Raw genomic sequence first — 21,569 nt, 5'->3', positions numbered from 1 at the left:
CTTCTGGAGCATCTTCTCAAGTATCAAGCCCATCTGGAACACGAAGTCTGACAGGTCAAACTTCGTCTCAAACTTCGTCTCCAGATACTTGATGCAAGTCAGGGCCCTCCTAGTTGCCATACAAGCGTCAAGTTCCATGTCGTCCTTGTGAGCTGATGTGACAAATAGGACGAAACTCAACTGACACTGTGTTTCGAGAGGGAGGATGGTCATTCACCTGCACGAAGACCGAATTCTTTCCGATTTCGAAGCATATTTTGCAACATAGCTTAGAACTTCATGGGGCGACTTGCAGAGGTTAAAGTCTGTGTTTGCGGCCCATCCTAATACCAGCACTGGACTGAAAGTATTTAGGTCTGGATCATTGCATTAGACAACGATGGTATGTCATAATAATGTTGGGTAGTGCAACGACGGTGGCATTAGACTCTTTTGTTGGCTCCTGGAAGGTCTGGCAGCACGGGTTGTGTGGTTGTGATCTGAAGCCTGGATCGCTGAACGCAAGCGATGGAAGACTGAAACTCATCTTCTGGAAGGTTATCTAGAGTTCCCTAATTGAAGAGAACGTTGCGATAAGAACGATGGAACCGTCGAAAAGGTAGTGTCAGAAGGCGTCTCTCGATACATCCATTGACTCTAGAGTCACTGGAAATGTTGGAGAAGGTGACCTCATTGGTTCTGTTCGACCGTTCCAGCGCAAACGCCTAACTTAATCCAACTATCCTGGTATGGATTAAGGGTCGCAAATCTCAGAGGAACGACCGTGGCCATTTTGCGAGAGACATCCCATTGCCCATGGAATCCTATTTTCGTTATCACACATGAGCTTTTGATTAGCCAACACATCTCGCTGATAAAATGGAAGCATCTCACTCAGTTAACGAATCTTTCCACCACCACGGTGTCCTGTTTTACTTTTCTATAAGCTTGATCCTTTGGGTCGAGACTTTCCGTCTGGTGTGAGAATGACGGTGGAGACTCCATGTCCGACAACCGACATGGTTGTAAGGAGCCAATCCTTATCTCTATTGATTCGGTCAGCACTATAAACTAAGTAATGAAAGACCCGAAAACGTGACTGACGCATATTTTGCAGCTCCCAAAATTTACAGACGCATGGTCATAGCCTTAACCTTGATCATTCCCTTGAGAAGGCGATGCAGCGTATCCTGTCCCCCCAGATACCCCGTTTACGCGTGAAAGTGCAGTGAAATGTATACTATCAACGTGGACAAAATCGAAGATGTGAACCTAGACACGGAATGTGCGCGAAATCAACAAAAGCAGATGTACATACGTCAGCGACAACGTCCAGTCTGGCAGTGCGCTGTTCCTAATCAGGTCATATAGTATAATATCTCAGACCGGCAGCCATTCAAAACCCAATATCCATAACATAAACATAATAACCCGGACATTGTGACATTAAGTGAACTAAGGAAACATTGTATCTTCTCGCACTTCGCCTCAATCTTCCGCACCTTCAAACCAACATCCCGCCTTACCTGCTCATTGCCTTTCGGCCTGCTCCGCATCATCTGTATACTGGGTACCGGAGACATGGGTGGCCTGAGCGCTAGAGTCGATCTGTACAGGCCAACCCGCAGTCGCATGCGAGCCCTGTGCTAGAAGCGGATGAATGGTATCCTCCTCCACCATCTCTTCTTTCGACTCTGGAGGGGAAACCTCCGATTCCGAATCCAACTCCAATTCGAGCTCTTGCTGCAATTCATCAATCTCTGATTCTGACCCATGCTCTGACCTTCCCCCCTTCTCCGTAGTGAGGTTATCCTCCTGATCAGACTGAGTACGTTTCGCGGTGGATTGATTCGTAGTATTGGATGGTGAAAAGCACCTAGAGGTATGGGTTGAGTTGACGGGTCGGCGGGTGCCACCATCTGCACTGCTAGTAGTTTTACGAGCAGCTCGTACAGTCACTGCTCCTTGGCTTTGTTTGACCGGTTGACCGGCTGTTTTCCGAGCAGCTGTAGTCTTGAAATGAGCTGACCGAGCCGGAGGCTGAGAAGTACTTTGCTCAGCTTCATTCTCGAGAGCGTCGTCCTCCTCCTCCGACGAATTGGCAGCCGCATGACTCTTCCTTGCTTCCATCATCAACCTCTTCGACCGCGATGACGGCCCCTTTGCATTCGTATGAGAGGATGACCGTGTGGTAGCAGCAGCGTCAGAGCCCTTTTGGGCTTTTGAACGCTTCTCGGTGTTGCGCCCGGGGTTGTCATTGGAGGGCTTCGCTCGGGTAGCTCGACGTTTGGAAAGCGGGGGACTTGAGGAAGATTCGTTCCCCTAAATGAACACTATCAGCGGATGGTTCTTCCACAAACATATGACAGGACATCTTACATCGGATCCGTCGACACTTGATTCCAATTCATCCATTTCCTCCTGCGGCTCTTCCTGCTGCTCTTCCTGTGGCTCTTCCTGCGGCTCTTCCTGCTGCTCTTCCTGCGGCTCTTCATTCTCATTTTCTTCACTCTCTTTATCTTCACTTGCGCTATGTTGCCTCCCCTTACCCTTCTTAGTTTTCGCTTTCTTCTCCCTCTCTTCTTTTTTCCTTTGTTTCTCTTCCTCTCTCCTTCGCTTTTCCTCCTCCCTCTTCTTTTTCCGTTCCTCTTCCCGTTTCCTCTTGTCCTCTTGTAACAGCCTCTTCTCATCTTGCAATTTCCTTTCCTTCTCTCTCCTTTTCTCCTCTTCATTCCTCTTCTTCTCTTCCTTCCTTCTCTCTCTCTCTTCCTCCCTTAATCGTGTCGCTTCCTTTCTTTTCTCAAACTCCTGTCTCTCCAACTGAACCGCCAGCAACGCCCTGCCATGCATCCGATCCCATTGTTCGTCATCCCAATCCTCCTTCTCCTTACTTCCTAGCGGCGCCCAAGCTCTCGCATTCCCTTCTACGCGCTCGCCCGCCCTAAGTCTCCTCGTTACTGTCGTCCGCATCTTATCTTTCATATGTTGCACACTGAACCATTTCAATTTCTCGCTAAGCCGCCCACCGTCACCGTGGAGGTACCAAACAACTCGGAGGGGGTAAACTTGCGTAGCAGGGACACGTTGTACAGTACGCCACAGTAAGAGTTCTTCTTCTTTAGTCCATCTGCGAGGACCGCTGAGGCGGATATACCTCGAGCCTTTCTGCGACGTTTGACCATGCAAACTTGATTCGAAGAATACGTATTGTTTATTCCTATCTTCCGGAAGAGTGAACTCCTCGCTCGGGGTTAAAGGGTTGCCGTCCTCGTCGACAAGGAATGGATCTCTCTCATCGATGATTGTGGCGGCAACGTCACTGTCATCTTCCCTCTGGAAAGAGTTTTCATCGTTTTCAAGGACCAGTGATTGGGTCGAAGATGAAGGTTGGGCGGCAGCATGACGGTTATGTATGGTAGAGGGCCCAGGTCCGGCAGAAGCTTGACGATTCGGAGGGAAACGGTCAGGCGAGGTAGGGGGAGAGAAGAGAGCGGTCTGCAAGGACTGTGACTGTGTCGGTTTCTTCTGCGACGCCAATGTTCCAGAGGATTTTCGACGACGAAAGAGTATACGCTGACGATCAGCGTCGTCCTCGGAAGATGAAATGGAGGCAAAAGCAGAGGAGTAAGGTCGTTTCCCTTTGGGAGTAGGCTCTTCTTCCTCCTCCTCCTCTTCTTCCTCCTCCTCCTCTTCTTCCTCCTCCTCCTCTTCCTCCTCCTCTTCCTCTTCCTCCTCCTCCTCCTCTTCCTCTTCCTCCTCCTTTTCCTCTTCCTCTTCCGCATCCTCTTCCTTTTCCTCCTCTTCTGGCATCCCGCGCCGCTCGACGCCAATATCTATATCATCACCATCGTCATCAGAACCCTTCCAAGCATTCTCAGCCTCTAATTCCGCCTCCCTCTCGGCTCTGGCGACGTCCTCAACATCATAATCGTCCATCTCCGCTTGGGGTGGTAGATCGTCAAACGGGAAATCAGGGATGGGATGGAAAACGAAGTCCCCATCTCTTGCGGGGGTTTGCGCCGGCAGTTCTGGTTGTGTACTTGTCGGGCTCCCTTCAAGGCTACCAAGCAATTCGTTATAATCATGCCCTTCCTCTCCTTCCTCATTTTCCTCTTCTTCTTCCGCAATTTTCTTCTCGGCCTCATCAGTCTTCATTCCAGCATGAGTATCAGCCTTCTCAGTTCCCTTCGATTGAGAACGGGTCGCTCTAGCAAATTGCCTAGGGTCGGGCATGAGATCTTTATCTTCCTCGTATCCCTCTTCTCCATCTTCCATTTCTTGCTTGGCGGCCAACTGCCTTGCATCAAGCATAATATCCTCTTGATAGTCCTCTTCCTCTTCTCCAACAGGCTGCTGAGGACGATTAAGCTGGCGAGAATCAAGCAAAACGTCTTCCTCCAAATAACCTTTATCTTCATTCGCCTCGTCTGGTCGAGCATTGGTAGGCTGGAATTGACGAGCGTCGGGAAAGAGATCAGAAGGGTCATACGCTTCGTATAGAGTCCGCTCAATCCCTTTTTGGGTCCCTTCAGATTGCTCTTGAGTCGCTTTTCCAATCTCCTCTTGAGCTTGCCGCGATGCACGCGGAGTAGACGCCTGACTCTGGCTCTGGTTCTGGCTCTCCCACTCGATCCTCTCTGCCCCTTCCTGTCGTTTATTCCACTCAAAGCCACTCTTTTTCAACCTCTTGCCAAACAGATTTAGAGGGCTTCTCTCGTTTCCCTTCACCTTCGTGCTTTGGTTTTCATGGGATAGAGGACGTGAAGAGGATGGACGGGAAGGAACCGGGGTAGATTCGTTGATTGCCCATGTGGATGAAGTCTCTGGAGAGTTGCGGTTATTGTTATTTTCGCCATTGCCATTACCGTTGCGGTCGCCATGAATGGGGGGAAATGCAGCATCGGCTTCGTTTGATTCCTCGGCGGCTAGCTCACGAGCTATTTCATCAAGGAGATCAAAGTCGATGGGGTCGTCGCCTGCATTTGGATTATCTCGTGCCAGCCGAGCAGCAAATGAGCGGAGAGGCGAGTTGGGAGCTTGGGCTGTCATTTGAGATGGTTCAGGGCTTTCCTCGCGCTCACTGTCAAGTTCACTTTCGCTCGCAGGTTGATTCATTTGAGTTTGGGTACCTGCTAACACACCCCGTCGTCCCGGCGTGAGCTAAGCAAAATTGTCAGCTATTGTTGCCAGGTAACCCCGTTTGTGGCCGACTCACCAACGACTCTTCCCCGCTTTCACCCAATACTTCGTCCTTTACAAACCTCAGCATCCCTCTTTGAAAATCTTCCCATGGATAAGCCGTCCTGGCTTCTTCCAGCTCCAGTTTCGGCAACTCCTCCTCTCTTTCTACACAAAGATCACCCCATAAATCATGCAGGTAGAGCTTGTGATCCTCCTCATCTTCGTCACCTTCACTATTTGACGTATCCTGGTCAGAAGGGAGGCCGAAGCGGGAGATGGAAGAGGTGGAGAACATATCATCATGGAGCACTTCATCAATCTGGGGGAGAAACTCAGATTCGGTGGAGGAAGTGATGGTTTGTAAACGGTATGTAATGTCGATCTAAAACCTAATCAGCGATACGATGTACTAAATAAAAGGCACGTGGCACATACCTGAGTGACGAGATCTAGCCAGAGCCGAAGAGTAATTTCCTTCCCATGTTGTCCTTTTGGAATGATAGCCGTCCAGTACTTCTTCCAAGCTGCAACCATCAACGCGTTCCTTCTTCTCACTCTTCCCTTAATAATCTCTCTTTCCGTATTGATTCCTTGTCGACTCCTTGTGATCCTTTTGTCGTTTCCTTCATCGACGTCAAGAGGGGCCATGATATCCCCCGCTTCGTCTGGGCGGAGGATGAGCCAGACGAATGTTGCGAGGTTCGACAAGTAAACAGCTCGGTTGAGCGCTAGAGGGTTCTGTCGAAGTGAGGCCGAAGTAGTGGGGGAGAGAGATGAAAGGACGTCTTCGGGGAGAGGGAAGGGAGGAGAATAAGGCGAGAAGATGTATGATTGTTTGAGGGCTGTCTCAAGTCAGTCACAAGAACCATGCAATATTGCTCACCATGAAGCCCATCCCACGCCAGTTTTCCTTCATCCACTGCACTATCTCTCCTATTCCTTGGTGGATACCCATTCATCAAGAGGGTCAGGAGACAATCACCGGCCACATTCGCCAAAATCTCAACTCGATCCAGGACTGTCATGGTCAATACGGTTGACCCTGTCAATGATGATCGTATCAAATGCCTCGCGTTCTTCTGCCTTGATGCCTTTCTCTGAGGAGCATATTCGTCCGAGGTGGGGTCAAAGGTTACTGATCTATTATCTCGGAACGCTTTGTCTAGTGCTGTGGCTGCCCGAGGATCGACATTGGATCTGGCTGTTCCCGCTCCGTCTGACAGCTCGCGGGCCTTGCGAGGCCGACCCGTTTTTCTGGTCGCCTCTTCCCTAGTAGCTGACTGGCTCTTTGTAAGCCTTCCCGCCTTCTTCTTTGGCGGCATGTTGGTGTGATGCAGTCGTGTATGCAAAGTTAGAGATGGTGGACGATCAATGATGTGAACTTGAGACGTTGTTTATGGCTCTCTGTAGTAAAAAATGATGACGTGGAAGATGTAGCATGACGTGTCAACTCAGAATATATAGATCTCCTCGTCGTGCCATTATTATTTCTAATGCTAGATCTCCGGCGCGCCCAGCCACCAAGAACTCAAAACATTTCAATTCCGTGGAATCTCTTCTTCATACTTCAATCATTATGGCCGAGGAAAAACAGCCAGTCGGCTTCAGGACGTGAGTCTGCACTCACAACACATTATCCTAACTGCTCTACAGCACTTCCTACCCCGCCATCGCGAACCCCCCTCTTCCCGCTGAGGGCTGCGCATCCTTCTCCAACTACGAGCTCGCGGCTTCCATTATCTTTGGCCCATGGATCATCCAACGTCTCCTTCCTTTGCCCAATGGCTGGAAAACCTACTGGTTCCTTGTCATCCTCCTCGGTGTCCCCATCGCTGTCGCTTACTGGACTCTTAAATCCAAATTCGGAAAGAGAGTGAATGAAAAGGTCCAGCTTCCTGGTAAACCCATCAGCCACTATCTCGACTTCAAGGATAAGGAACTGGAGGAAAAGTACAAGGACAGGAAGATTCCTATGCAGATTTTCCACGACGCGTACTTTGACAAGAAAGTTGACTTTAAAGGTGATGTCTTGGATGTCATGGAGTACAGGCACGACTGGGCTACTTTTGAATTTACCCCCGAGGTCAGTCGGGTCTTCGTGCACTTTGTTATCCCAACCTAACACCCTCGCCTTTAGTTGTTCAAATATGTTTTCACGAAGCTTATTCCAGACGTCATCTTCCACTCTCAAGCCCAAGACGAAGACCAAGTTCGTGACCACTACGATCGAGGCGATGACTTTTACTCTTGGTTCCTCGGTCCTCGTATGATTTACACTGGAGGTGTCATGACCGATATTAGCCGCCAGGAAACTCTTGAAGAACTCCAGGACAACAAGCTCCGACTTGTGTGTGAGAAACTAGACCTGAAGGAAGGTGACCGTATGTTGGACATTGGCTGTGGATGGGGTACCCTTGCCGCGTTTGCCGGCAAAAACTACAATGTCGATGTGACTGGTGTGACCCTTGCTCGAAACCAGGCTGCCTTCGGTACTCAGCGTTTGAGGGAGAATGGTGTGCCCGAAGAGAGGGGAAGGATTTTGTGCATGGACTACCGTGATATCCCCCAGGCGCCTGGTTACTACAACAAGATTACTTGTCTTGAGATGGCGGAGCACGTTGGAATTAGGAGGTACAGCAAGTTTTTGAAAGAGGTCTATGATCTCTTGGCCGACGATGGTGTTATGGTCTTCCAAGTTGCTGGTATCCGTACTTGCTGGCAGTTTGAGGATCTCGTCTGGGGTTTGTTGTGTGTATTCTTTTGCCTTTCCCTCCCAATTTACCTTGCTAACATTTACTCTGTAGCATGAACAAGTATGTCTTCCCCGGCGCCGACGCTTCTTGCGCTCTCAACTGGGTCGTCTCCCAACTCGAACACGCCAACTTTGAGATTAAATCCATCGATGTCCTCGGTGTACACTACTCTGCTACTCTTCACCGATGGTACCAAAACTGGTTGAGCAACAAGGACAAGTGTGTTGCCAAGTATGGCGAGAGGTGGTACAGGATCTGGGCCTTCTTCTTGGCTTACTCTGTTATCTCTTCTAGGTAAGATATAGGTCCCTTTTTGAATCCTTGTTGTTGGGGCGTGAGGGGACAGGAGCTGACACAGAATAAATTTGATTAGGCAAGGATCTGCGTCTGTCTTCCAGATTACATGCCACAAGAACCTTAACGGCTTCCACCGTGTCGAGGGTGTTCCTTCCCACACTTCCCTCCATGCTCCTGTCTCCAGGAAGCTTGAGCCTGTCGTTTCTCACACCGAAATGTGGGAGTAAACGATATGCCTTGTGCATGGCGCTTGAGAGAAACAAGAAGTGAAGATTTAGAGACGTCGGCGATGGGCAGTGAGCGTATAGAGCGTAGAAGTGTCTGAAAAATGGATGGAGGAGGGAAAAGCATGTGCATGTGAATATGATATGGACGATTAGAAAAATATCCCGCATTGAATTTGACATTGGAATCTGGATGCATGGCAATGGACATGGGCTATACTGGTGATTAGATACTTTTGTACAGATTTGAAAGGAGTATCTTTGGCGGGAGAAGATAGTCGTATATAGCAACTATCGCAACAGCATCTCGTCGGATCCGCCGTAAGTCTCCTCTCCAAGTCCCTCCATGTCCGCCAAGTTTCCCCTGCATTACGCGATGTCTACACATGTGAACATCACAGGGCGACAACTGACATTAGAATTATCTAAACGAGAACTCTAAAATAAGCCAGCAACACGCCCCCAGCCAGGTCGTCTTTGATTGCCTACTACTTACGCTAGCGCAGACATTTCTTCTTATTATCGTCCTTTCTCTCTTCCTTTCTTCTTTGGATGCAACATAGTGCGCAATGGACCTGAGACTACAACAATTTAAGGATCATATTGAAAAAGGCGGGTTACAATGTCCGACCTTATGCAGGAGTGTCCGACGCAGGGTCCGACGGTAAGTTGAGAGAAATTTGGAATGAAGGGACTCGGAATAATACGATAGGCGGTTAAGTACGAAACCACCTACCTCCACCTTCACCTCCACTCTCCGGTAGCACGAAACTGGCCATGCGTCTTATTGTTCTCTATTTTCTCATTCTGCTCGCCATATTGTTTTTACACCCTACAAACTCTACGAAAAAAGTATCCATCCATCCAGGCATGTGTCCGTGCCTATCTCCCATCCATAAAGCTTCTGCCGCATTCTCTCGGGCTTCGTTCTTGGGCGTCCGGCGAAAGACAATAACGACTCTCGACTCTCGCCTGATCTCCTTTCGCAGGTGACTAACGCACGGACCTTGACAATAGAACAACAGGGTCTCAATTACTGGTCGTCCCTCCCTTGTCTGGCTTAAACACCAGCAAGCCGTCAGCATCAGCCATCAGCCCATCAAAACAAATTCCTCCTATGACATCAACTCATCCTCTTGTGTGGCCACATTCAGAAGACAATGTGCGTTTGTGTGTATATTCTGCTTGTTGCTTCTTCTGTCCGTCGGCCTTTCTGCCGCCAGAATTGGCCAGAATCTGACCCAGCGCGCAGCATTTATTGATCGTCTTGTCAGCGATGATGTGTGCATGGCTTACGGGGGCGTGATCCGAAACTCGTTATCCGGCCGTCACTATACCCAAGCACGCAAGGCACAGAAATAATATCTATTGTTCTTCCGGCCACACCTTCTCTTTGTGCTTCACTCCACAATCACCATCATTCCCTCCTCTTGTTCTCCTCCAGAGTGCGCCAAGGGATGAATTGCACACATATATACATTAACTCAACAACGTTATCCCTCAAACAAACCGTTTTCCCACTCGCTACTTCCTTCCGCACATTGTTTCCGATCTTTCGCCTTACGGGTTTACAGCCCACACGACCTCGTCTTAGTCTACACACCCTCGCATATCCTCTCACACACCGAGAAGCAAATCGACAAAACGACCTCGACATCGTTCATCCATTCTAAACAGTAACACGCGACTTCCCGCCCACCTTTCCGAGTTGAGCGCTTCCCGCTTTATATTGACCGCACATATAAAGCCATAGCTACCTGTTATGACTCCTTTTCGCCCAGCTGTCTCTTCTACTCCTCCTTCAGATTGTTCCCCTTCACACACTGTAAGTCATCCTTCCAGTTGAAAGTGTCCTTCCACTGACCTGCCTTTGAACTTCTTGCCAGCGCACTACTTTCGCCTCATCGCCTCCGTCGACGCCTTTATTATCTCGTACTTCCGCCCCATCCCCATCCTCTCGTCTTTCGAGCTATCTAGGTTATACCTCTTCCAACTCCCATATCTCACTGGATCGAGAGTTACTTCCAGGCAACGAACAAATCCAGGACAGTACTGTAAGGTGTCTCCATAGTTGCCAACCTTCATCCACTAATATCCAACTTCCCGCTAGCGCAACACTCCATTGTTGCCATCCACACCTTCAGCATTACTCTCCCGCACTTCCGCACCACCACTCTACTCCGCCTCTGCCCTAATTCTCAAGCCTTCAACTCCAGCAAGCTGCAAACACAACAGCTTCGCTCAGTCTATCAGCGGATCGTACAAGCTAGCTCCCCCTTTGGTCCGCAACAAATCCAACAAGATTATCCGCCCATCTACCACTCCTCACTCTTCCGTTCCCAACATGGTTTTCCCGTCACACACAAATTACCTTCATGCGGATCTTCAAGTGCTTTGGGAAAATAATGGAATTATGGATATGATCGGTTGCGCCAATACTGGGTAAGTCTTGGATCGTCACCTACCTAATGTACCAGCTAACCATCTTCTATTTCACAGATCGTCATACTCCGCCCCTGGACATATTCAATTATCACTTCCCGCGCTTCCTGCAGCTCTGGGGGGTAGATCAAGAGAAGTGAAGGAGTTAAGGTTATTCATGGAGGGAAAAAGCGAGTTTTACGATGATGCAGGTAAGTTTTCCGCGATTCAGTCGGTCAACAGTAACTAAGCTGACAGTTGCACAAGGCCGATATACGCCGATGCGCCTCTACTCTTGCACACTCCAATTAGCCTCACCTTCAACACCGCTCTTAATCCCGTCGTCCGACACCTCTAACCCTAACCCTTATTCTCGGTTACAACTCGCGTTGCCCTTTGACTTGCGGTTACCTGGTTGGCTGCCGTCATCGTACGACAACGATATGACATTCACAGGGTACGGGTGTGTCGTAGAAGCAATCATCGGATGGACCGAGCCTGTTTCTGTTTCTCCAAGTTCCGCTGGTTCAATAGGGGTAGTCCCCGAGCCTCGTGGGCTTATCAAATCCAAGCCTCGTTCAGCTTTTGAATCAATCTTCTCCAATTCGACTCTTCTCCCATCGTCTTCCAAGAAAAATGTGAGCAAGTGGCAACCGTTCACTATCCGTCGTCATCGTCTCCATCCGCCCATTGGCTCGACCTTGCCTGAAGTGTCTGAAAGACATTACACCCTTCGTCCTGAAGCTGATAGTACAAGCCCGATTGAATGTGTGGTGACCGTACCCGAGTTTGTGGATGTCAACGGCGAAGAGAAGAGTCTGAAAGTTAGCTTGAGAATCAGGGCGAGGCGGGATGCGATCATCATTGCCAAGTCTAGTCTCCAATCCGAGGCTGAAGTAACAAGCACTGCTGTTGAGGAAGATGGTGATATGAGTCGGCTCGAGTCCGTGTTGATGGAAAGATCAGACAGCAAGGGCAATAAGGAGAAGGAGGAACCTCTAACGCATATGATTGAGCTTGGGATGGAAGTTGAAGAAACCGAGTGGTTGAGCTCTACACCATCCAAATCATTTAAATCCACCTTCCCCATCCCTGAGGCCCAACCCTCTCGACATTCATCTCAGCACAAGCTAATCTCCCCACCCTCCGCTTATGCGAATAACGGTTTTGGCTTTGAAGAACGTCCATTCAAGGAGACGAGGACTCGTTCATGCCTTTTATCTGAAGATGGGAACCAGAGAAATTTCTTCTTTGCGAATGACGGACTGGGGTTGACGGATAGGTGGAGGAAAGTGAACGTAGTCCTGCCGATGCCTACGGAAGCTAGCGAGATGGGATCCAAGCCTCAGCCGGAGATTAATTCGCCATTTTTGAGGATCAAGCATGCTTTGAAGATTAGGGTTGTTTGTCGGAATGCGGGTAGTAGCGAAAATGCTGTAAGTCCAACTTACTTTTTCGCCGATCGCTTTCCTTCCCCCGGTCTATACCATTCAGTATCGATCGTTGCTGATGCACGCTTGCTTTTGATATCAGGTTGTCCTCCTTTCCACACCGATCCGATTCTCCACATGCCCCACTACCATGCCCAACCCCGCTGGTGAGCATCGCTCGGCCACCCTCCCATCGTATATCCAGCTCTTCCACGAGAATGGCGATTTGAGGGAATGTGACCCACTTCCTCTCTATACCGCCCCCGAATCCGAATCCGAATTGCAAAATATTCTCCCGCTCTCTGAACCTGACAGAAGCGATTACAGCATGTCTATACCTTCGTACGAATCTATCTTACCTGACCCTTCTGTCCCCTCAACCCCATCCCTTCCCAGCTCCTCAATCGTGGACTCTACATCTGCCGCCTCAGCTTCTGCTTCCGCCTCTCCCTGCCAATCCCGCTCAGCCTCTCCCTCCCCGTTCGGTATCTCCTCATCTTCAGATCTCGACTCATTGGAGGGTGGTCAGGGGGACCTGCGCGGAAGGAGTTTTTCGCCCGCTTCACAGGTATCGGATGATGATGCGATGGACGTCGATGGTACTGGTTCTGGTTCTGAGGCTGGAGACAGCTCTTCAGGAGCGAGACAAGGGATGGAAGGTATTTTGGAAGAGAGGATGGAAAGGCTCGTGCCGAAGAATGGGATGAAGAGGACTGGGAGAAGTGATTCGGCGGTGACATCGCGGGTTGTACGACAGGTTCGTTGAAACGGGAATAAGGCCTATCATGGCATGTGGCGTGGGTCTTTATATAATCTAGCATTGATGTTCTTGTTCATTTTCTTTGGCCTTTGCATCAGCATTATTGACTGTTACGAGCCTTCCTTCGTTTTTCTATGTTTCTTTTTCTTTCTCGTGCTGGTTTCAGTATTTGTAAGCATTTGTTACTTCATTATTTATCTTGATACTTTTCTTCTTTACTGGTGTAACATGGCTCGATCTATTCCATACATCCATCTGGGCATGTAATACCTCCTTTCTCGATACGTCTATTTGACAATAATTCGTAGCTGGCAGTTCACAGCCAAACACAGTGGACCTTAAATTAATGTTATCGACGACAACGTTCACCGAGTAATTATAATTAGCGACCGACAACCTAAATGGGACCACTCCAGGAGAATTATCTATTTGACTGTTTCCTCCCATCTATCAAGAAGCTCTAACAATGCACCATCTGTTGGATCAATCCTCCATTAGCATACAGGCATGGGAAAATTCAGCTATGTACTTATGAATCTTCAACGAAGGAGTTCCGTTATCTCAGTAACATCGGCAATGCCCGCCAGTGCTCTACTTGTGACGACAAAAGAAAAGAGACGATTGCCACGATTGCCGCAATAAACTAAAATGAGTGACTGAGCGGAGGAATGATCGACTCCTGATGAGATTCCTGTCACCCACCGCTCTGCTTTTCTCATATATGTTACACTTCACCTCGATCCGTCACAACAATCATCGATATATACGCTATGGTAATTCCCGGAAATATGTCTATGAGACGAGATAATGGCCGCTGGAAAAGGACGGTTTGCACCCGTCAACAAACTCATAATTTGATGGTTATAATGGCCCGAAGAGGATGTGTTCAATGTTGAGTGACTCGCCCCCTTTTCGTGCTCCCGGACTCTCCGAGTTGAGCGATCATACGTATCCCTCGCATTCCATGACTCTTTGTATTTCCATTATCCATATCTGCGATCCATATCAAGATATCTTGGTTGAAGAAGCAGCCATACTGAGTGAAACAAACAGATATGCTCACACATAGACGAGAACGGCTCGATCGCACATTTGATAATGCCCCGATCCAGGATGTTCAACAACCAACAACATTATTGGGAGATGGGACTGGAAGAAATACTATGGCGTTGAAGCAAGAGTTAAAGGAGAGGAGGATGACAGCTCCGGATGGGCAGGTACTTCCAGATTGGATGACCTATGTTACCGTAAGCTCTCATAATTCTGCATGAGTTAAGTAGCAATTCTAACGTCTCGTTTAAGTATGTCACGACCATCGATGGAGTATCGATAACAACTGGAAGCGTAGCTGATTTACCGTTAACTTGTAAGTTTAGAGGGCAGCCCGCCAGCACAAGAGGCTGATTTCAAGATGTTGATTGGATTTTCCTTGCAGATTACGGACCCTCCATACCTCTGGTACCTGGATGGATCTATGGTGGATCAACGCGTTCAACGTCTGGTATTTCAATGCCAACATCATTGTCAGAGTCTATTTCGGGAGAGCAAACTATCCAAACCACAAACGTTGTGTCTTCATCAACTCCAGATTCTCGAGCTTCGAGCTTCAGGACCCACTCACAGTCTTCGTCAGGCTCCACGATATCCTCCGTATCTCTTATACCACCTACATCGTCAGTGGGTCCTTCTGAAAATACATTTTCTACGTCGACGTCTATGCCACAACCAACAACTTCAGATGCCCAATCTATTACCACTTCTAGTTTCATCCCCACTTCTTCAAGCACTCCGAATATTCATCATAACATACTGGCTCCTCTTCTCGCCGCTCTCATACCTGTCGGAATTGCACTCCTTGTCTTCCTCTTTCTCCTGTGTATCTACAACCGTAAACGCTCTGATCCTGACAAAGGTTTCTTATCGTGGCTTTTTAAACCCAAACTGTGGGCATCATTGCCAGCTACACCTCGTAAGAAGCGCACTCCTCCCCCCACGATCACAATTCCCAACCTTCGTTCACACAACGAGAAATCCGCCCTGTTGCCAGGCTTTGTAGCTCAGCACCATCGCAAATCGTCAAGTGTATCGACCGGCGTGGAAAACGATGCTGAGATTAGGGAGCTGGTCCAGCAGAATCAATCCCTTTTTCAACGCCTGAGCATAGGGCTAGGTTGGGCTAGTCAAACCTCCAACAGCTCTGGAGGGTCTGGTACTAGCAGACGTACGAGTGGAAATACCTTGGAAAAGGGTCTTGGTGCTGGCAAAGCGGTAGCATTGGCTGCTGCCGGCGCTGTCGGTATTGGCCGGGGTAAGGATGGGACGACGATCGGAACTAAATCGAGTGGTAATGGCCAGAAGTATGAGAGAGTACTGGATGATGATCAACTGTTTTATAAAGTACCCTTGCAAACGCACAGTTCTCATGGTTCTCGAGATGAGGTTCCCTTTTCAAACTCTCTTAGTCGACCGTCCACTGTTGAGTCGAAAAGGGTAAATACTCAATGCTTGGTCCGGGAAGAAGTTGCCACGCCTCAGCACGAGGGGCGTCCGTCAATGACGTTCAGTGTCTCCGTACCGGAAACACCTGGAAGTAGACATTTGTCCGAAAGGGATATGGATGTTGTCGAATTTGGTTGTCGTACTGCATTGCGACCTCATATTTCAAAAGAGAGGATGAGGTTCCCGATTCCGCCTGGTGTAGGGCTGTACAAGGACGGGGGGACGTCGACTAATGAGGACCGAGAAGGTATACCGCCCACCGATAGTCGAGCCACCAGTTCGGGCAGCTTTTATTCGGCCAACTCTGCACTATACCGCGATACCACTCCCCCTCCTGGTTCACCTCTTCATCGTGATGCCTGCGAATACAAGCACGCTTCTGTCTCTGCTTTCGGCTCACACCCTGCAACGCCTACGATGGCTTCTCATGACCTCGGTACCACCTCTTCTCAATCCCATCGTTCACCGTTTTCTACCAATTCTCATCGTATTCCTGTTACCAGAGTTTTCTCTGCTTCGCACGACCCGAGTCCCTTCAAATTGGCGGCGTCGCCCTCACCTAGGACGATGTCCAACAATGTCACCGACAGTAGTGCTATACTTTTTGCAATGACTGCCCAGGAAAATGCTGGGTCGAGAGCGACTGGTGTCGAGGGTGAGGGAGAGGAAGATCACCCTGATCAGCCGATTATTGATGAAACAAGCTTGAGAAGAGAGATGGTGAGTAGAAGTCGAGTTGGGGAGTTTGGTGAACCTCTAAAACCCACATACGTCGTAAGTTCAAGACTTTTCTCGATCCAAACCGGACCATAAGCTGATGCCATACAATCCGCTGACAGTTTCAAAATATCTCGCCAACTCAGACGTCCCTCGCTCCCTCTTACTCTTCCGAAGCAGCATCCATCCATAATTCCCGTTTTGACTCATCCTCTTCTCACTCCCCTTCCCTTCAATCTCACCAATCCCATCAATCTCAAGAGCCATCCCAATCTGGAAGTAGTTTCAGCAGTCACCGACTATACGCAAGCATAAATGCCGCGAGCAGAGATCAAGCACTTAGAGGACGAAGGAGTCATGCGCAATTGGTCAAAACTTCGAGGATTGTGGAGCAGCTTGAGAAAGTGACCTCGCCGTCTCGCGTGCAACTGGCGGGCTTGGAGGCGGAGGAGCAGAGGAGGGAAGATGAGGAAGAGGGTGATATAGGGGAGTCTTCATCTTTGACCGCCTCTGGATCTGGTAGTCAGTCCTGAACTTAAGAAAAAGTGGAGCACAAGCGGATATGTACGGCGCACGAAGAAGATAAGCGGTGAGCGATCTCTTGCCGTGCATTCATTGTACATGTCGTCGTGCATAGATGTTTTGGAGATGGATTTTGTTGGTTCTCCTTTTCTTCCACTCCTTTTGGTTATCTGGTTTTCTGATATCTACTCAGTTTCTTCCTTTCCTCCCTGGTATTAATATACTATTATCATCATATCGTATCATATCATTCTCATGGCGATCATTTCTTCTCTTTCATGCATGTTTGTATCATGTATTGAACGCCGCGTGAAGCCTTAATAATGCGTAAGTAGTATTTCTAGACTTCTACTGGAGGAGCCAGGAGGATAGAATCTGGTTTACTACTACGCTATAATACAGTGAGGACTTTTTGTTAGGATTTTGGAAGGCAAAGAGAGGTTCAGCAGCTGCTGGAAGTGCAAGGATGGATTTGAGAGTGAGTAGTCACCACATAGTCTTTAATAATGGCCATCCATCGCAGATGATAGCCGATGCCACGATGATAATAGCAGCGTGGCCGAAAAAGCTCAACATCACTAATTACCAGCTCTTTCCTTTGTTGTCATTTTTTGCCTGGCCTATCATTCCCCATACTTGAGATTTCATCAATAACCCCTTATTAGACTATATGCACTGCTCCCCTTCAAGCATGGATTATGCACTTCAATGCCTCATTTCTGTGTGGCTGACTCAGACTCCCTTGAATGAATACAGTTTAGTGTTTTTTTTACTAGCGATTAGCGGTGATGTCCGTATGAGATAACGACCGGTCTTTTGCGACGACGCATGACATCGTTTCAAGGGAAAACAAGATGCCAAGTTATTTCTTCTTTTCTCTTATAATCTTCAACTGTATATCCAGAATGGCGAGCCCATCTTCCATGCGAGATGACCATCTGACTTTCACCACTTCTACTTCCGACTCTGACACACTACCATCGACAAGCCACAATCCAAACACCGGCACAAACTCGAGGATCGCACGCAATTTGTCCGATGTGCTGTTCGGTAAAACAACCATGTCTGGCACCAGTCTCAACACGACTGCAAATGAATCAACACCGCTCTTGACGGAACTACCCAGTCATGAAGGTAGGACACCAAGACGGAATTTTACAGCAAGTCTTGATCAGGTAGCAGAAGCAGAAGCCCGGAACCGGGTGGTCAAGCTGAACAATGCGTCAATAATATTGAGCGAGAGTGGAGAATTAGGAGATGCCAGATCGCCACAGAAGAGGGCGAGCATAACGATGGCTTACGCAAAAAGGATCAAGCAGAGATCAAAATATTACGTCCCGGTGACGGATTGGTTACCAAAATACAATTGGTCTTTGTGAATTTTACACTCTGTATTTCGAAATGGCAAGCGCGCTGATACATGACATTGTAGGTTTTCTGGTGACCTCGTCGCTGGCGTATCTGTAGCATGTTTGTTGATACCGCAAGCAAGTAAAACCTCCTTCGATAAGGTAGCAAAGACTGACTCGAAAGTAAAAAGGCAATGTCATACGCTAGCGGCCTTGCACGGTTAACACCGGTCGCTGGTCTCTGGTCAACAGCAATACCAGCCCTGATATATGGCGCCCTTGGAACATGCCGGTACGTCTCTGTTATTAATTTTCACACTTAGTCTTCCTGATCAGGACCTATCAGGCAATTATCGATTGGCCCAGAGGCGGCTCTCTCTCTTTTGATCGGCCAGATGATCCAAGAAGCGGTGTATGGTGACCCTCACAGTAGGCCAGCACACCCAGAAGCTGAAGCAGCAGCTATCGCTCTCATCACTACCCTCCAAGTCTGTCTAAAATCCATTTCTTACGCGCAAGATGTTGACCAATCCTTGTAGATCGGCGTTATTACCAGTGTTCTCGGCCTTCTCCGTCTTGGTTTTCTTGACGTCGTTTTATCACGGGCTTTACTCCGTGGGTTTATCACCGCCGTCGCCGTCGTAAGCATCCCGTTTACAATCCACCATCATCATAGTCATTGACATATGAGCCTTGCAGATTATCTTCATCGAACAACTCGTCCCTATGCTCGGCCTTACCGCCCTCCTCGCCCAGCCTACTGACCCCTCTCAAGAACCCCCAACACGCCCTCTCTCCAAACTTTTCTTCACAATTAACAACATACATTCCATCAACGTACCCACTGCACTTTTGAGTTTTATCAGTTTAGGCTTCCTCATCGTCGTTAGAGTAACCAAGCAGAAGATTGCGCAAACGCCTGGAGGGAAGTGGGTGAGATATGTGCCGGAGATTTTGATTTTGGTTGTTGGGACTACGGGTGAGTTTACGTTTCGTTGTGTTGTGTGAATGGGACCCTTGTTGATAAGCCTTTGGATAGTTCTAACAAATGTACTGAAGTGGGATGACATGGGAGTTGAAGTATTGGGCAAAATCAAGGGCGGGTCGAGCCTTCCTTTCGGATGGCCTATATACAAAAAGACAATGAAGTATTTCAATTTTACCGTAAGCAATCATTTATCCCTGTCAATCCAAGCTCCCGCTCAAACGAGGATGCGCTTTTGCAGCTTCCAACAGCATTCGTCAGCTCGGTAGTGGGTGTCGTAGACTCTATCGTTGCAGCTCGAGAGAATGCGGCAAAGTACGGGTACGCCGTGTCGCCGAATAGGGAGTTGGTCGCCTTGGGTGAGTCGTCTTTCAGCTGACACATTTGCAATTTTGATTGATGTATTCCCTTTCAGGCGCTTCAAATCTCGTCGGCTCGTCTATCGTAGGAACTGGAGCAATCCCAGTTTTCGGTTCCATTACGCGTCAGTCTCTAAGTGCCTTGCACCATTCCCCTAAGGTTGCTTGGCTGATACAATCGTGTATATTTCAGGATCTCGTCTAAACGGCCAAATTGGCAGTCGTACCCAGATGGCAAGTATAATTACCAGTATCTGCATGATTTTTTCCATCTTTTTCCTTTTACCTTATCTCTACTACCTCCCCAAGGTGCGTCCAATTTTCGTTTCTGCGCTCAAGCAGAAGGTCCTGGCCTTCTCGCACTGACTATGTGGGTGTATATGTTTTATAGGCGGTTTTAGCAGCAATCGTCACCGTGGTTGTCTACGCCAGTAAGTTCTTTTGTAATGAATATATAAATGGAGTCGCACTGATGAGGGGGTGTGTTCTAGTTTTGAATGAAGCACCGCACGAAATTCTATATTTCTGGAGAATGGGAGCTTGGACAGATTTCTTGCAGATGGTAGGGACCTTTTTCCTCACGCTGTGTTTCTCCATCGAGGTATGTCCCCTTTTTATCCCTCTCCGTTTCCAATTCCCGCTGCCAACCATCCACAGCTCGGCCTCGTAGCATCCGTCGTCTTCTCCCTCATTCTCGTCATCCAGTCCACCTCCCAACCGCGTATCAAAATCATCGGCCGCGTACCGGGCACAAATGAATGGGTACCTATCGATGAGGATGAATCAGCACAGGAAGAGATTCCGGGGGTGTTGGTGGTGAGGATCAGAGAGAATCTGAGTTTTGCGAATACGGGGCAGTTGAAAGAGCGGTTAAGGAGGGTGAGTCGTTCTGTGTTTAGGCGTTATCCCTTCCCCCTTCCTCTTACGACGGACGTCAAAGTTTACTGCACAGGAGCAGAAATCTAGATCAAAGCTAATGACAACGGAAATTTGTAGTTGGAGTTATATGGAATGGATAAGAGTCATCCAAGTGATGAACCAAGGAGGGAATCTGCCAAAGCTCTCATTTTACACATGGGCGATGTCGAGCAGATTGACGCGTCGTGAGTAGTTTCCCATTCCCTTCCTTCCGCCGTTCGGATCCGTCAAGTTCCTCTCTAGCAGTTAACTGATCTCTGGTCTATACCGTATAGAGCCACGCAAATCTTATACGAACTCACGAAAGCGTACCACGAGCGAGGCGTAGGCGTGCATTTCGCACATTTAAGACCGGGGCAGGTGAATGCGTTTGGTATTGCGGGTATCACAGATATTGTGAGTTCAATTTCAAATTTCAATATATCTCCATCCTGTATAATGCGGACGCGTGTTAATAATACAATTGAAGGTCGGCCCAAGTCATTTCCATCGGGATTTGAGTAATGCCATGAGAGAAGTGGAGAGTATGGGTTATGGGACGAGCATCTTTGCGAGATGGGATCCGTCATAATGCTCCTTGTACGCTTTTGTACGCTTTTCTTACCCGCCTTGGTACCTTGTTGTGTGGTTCGTGTTTGGAGAGATAAAAATGATATTCATACCAGTTTAATAGCAGTACAATACAGCTTACGATCATCCTGTATTAACCACGAAGCATGACGAACTCTATGATATGCAATACATTTTGGTGATGAGGTACGAGGATTTTCAGTCCCTGATGGCTTCCTTGACTATGATGACGACAACTCCGCCCGCATATCCCCAGCTTCTGAAACATTCATACTGTTGGGAGTCTGAAAGAATGAATAATGATTCAAGTTGGACGAAGGAAGATCGACAAAGCAAATGATTCATGTTTATATTTACAAGTGTGTAATGAGAAGTATAATAATGCTGATATATCATCCTTCACCCTTCACCCCTCACGCCACGCCCCTTTTGTTCTCTCGCATCGGGTCTCACTCCTTTCGTTCAACGTTCAACACTTCCGCTACTCCACAATCTTCCAATAAACAACACTACACCCACACCCAGGTACGATTGTCTCTTCACACTTGACTCTTCGTCTCAATAGGTGGCCCGTTGGGGAGTAGGCTGGGATGGAGGGGGAGGTG

At 48.4% G+C, this 21,569-nt stretch overlaps 5 protein-coding genes across 6 annotated transcripts; 4 read left to right on the top strand and 1 right to left on the bottom strand.

Annotated features, from left to right (window-relative positions):
* Positions 1 to 1,509: 1,509 nt before the first annotated feature.
* On the bottom strand, positions 1,510 to 6,482 carry CNBC0160 (hypothetical protein; the record flags this gene model as incomplete). The annotated part of the gene is made up of 5 exons (XM_771429.1): positions 1,510 to 2,301; positions 2,359 to 5,139; positions 5,195 to 5,542; positions 5,596 to 6,002; positions 6,044 to 6,482. 5 exons carry the CDS (start codon positions 6,480 to 6,482, stop codon positions 1,510 to 1,512), a joined length of 4,767 nt encoding a protein of 1,588 aa, XP_776522.1.
* Positions 6,483 to 6,736: 254 nt separating this feature from the next.
* CNBC0150 (hypothetical protein) lies at positions 6,737 to 8,437 on the top strand (the record flags this gene model as incomplete). Its single annotated transcript, XM_771428.1, has 5 exons — positions 6,737 to 6,771; positions 6,814 to 7,243; positions 7,298 to 7,908; positions 7,965 to 8,207; positions 8,287 to 8,437. 5 exons carry the CDS (start codon positions 6,737 to 6,739, stop codon positions 8,435 to 8,437), a joined length of 1,470 nt encoding a protein of 489 aa, XP_776521.1.
* A 1,759-nt stretch (positions 8,438 to 10,196) lies between these two features.
* On the top strand, positions 10,197 to 13,051 carry CNBC0140 (hypothetical protein; the record flags this gene model as incomplete). Its single annotated transcript, XM_771427.1, has 6 exons — positions 10,197 to 10,259; positions 10,321 to 10,488; positions 10,545 to 10,876; positions 10,934 to 11,067; positions 11,123 to 12,291; positions 12,389 to 13,051. 6 exons carry the CDS (start codon positions 10,197 to 10,199, stop codon positions 13,049 to 13,051), a joined length of 2,529 nt encoding a protein of 842 aa, XP_776520.1.
* Positions 13,052 to 14,100: 1,049 nt separating this feature from the next.
* CNBC0130 (hypothetical protein) lies at positions 14,101 to 16,794 on the top strand (the record flags this gene model as incomplete). The annotated part of the gene is made up of 6 exons (XM_771426.1): positions 14,101 to 14,292; positions 14,348 to 14,411; positions 14,481 to 14,718; positions 14,809 to 15,014; positions 15,093 to 16,318; positions 16,384 to 16,794. 6 exons carry the CDS (start codon positions 14,101 to 14,103, stop codon positions 16,792 to 16,794), a joined length of 2,337 nt encoding a protein of 778 aa, XP_776519.1.
* An 843-nt stretch (positions 16,795 to 17,637) lies between these two features.
* Positions 17,638 to 20,965, top strand: CNBC0120 (hypothetical protein; the record flags this gene model as incomplete). Of its 2 annotated transcripts, XM_771425.1 has the most annotated exons (17): positions 17,638 to 17,917; positions 17,966 to 18,158; positions 18,216 to 18,274; positions 18,328 to 18,424; positions 18,479 to 18,620; positions 18,672 to 18,773; positions 18,832 to 19,111; positions 19,172 to 19,296; positions 19,359 to 19,476; positions 19,533 to 19,601; positions 19,670 to 19,785; positions 19,868 to 19,907; positions 19,968 to 20,077; positions 20,134 to 20,355; positions 20,473 to 20,579; positions 20,670 to 20,790; positions 20,864 to 20,965. In XM_771425.1, 17 exons carry the CDS (start codon positions 17,638 to 17,640, stop codon positions 20,963 to 20,965), a joined length of 2,283 nt encoding a protein of 760 aa, XP_776518.1. The 2 variants fall into 2 exon arrangements, with proteins under 2 accessions (XP_776518.1, XP_776517.1); XM_771424.1 differs by having other exon boundaries at positions 17,638 to 18,158.
* Positions 20,966 to 21,569: the final 604 nt, after the last annotated feature.

Source organism: Cryptococcus neoformans, chromosome 3, assembly GCF_000149385.1.
Source record: "Cryptococcus neoformans var. neoformans B-3501A chromosome 3, whole genome shotgun sequence".
In the NCBI taxonomy this organism is placed as follows: Eukaryota; Fungi; Basidiomycota; class Tremellomycetes; order Tremellales; family Cryptococcaceae; genus Cryptococcus; species Cryptococcus deneoformans.
Note: the sequence above shows the minus strand (reverse complement) of the source record. Positions and strands in the feature narration are given on the sequence as shown.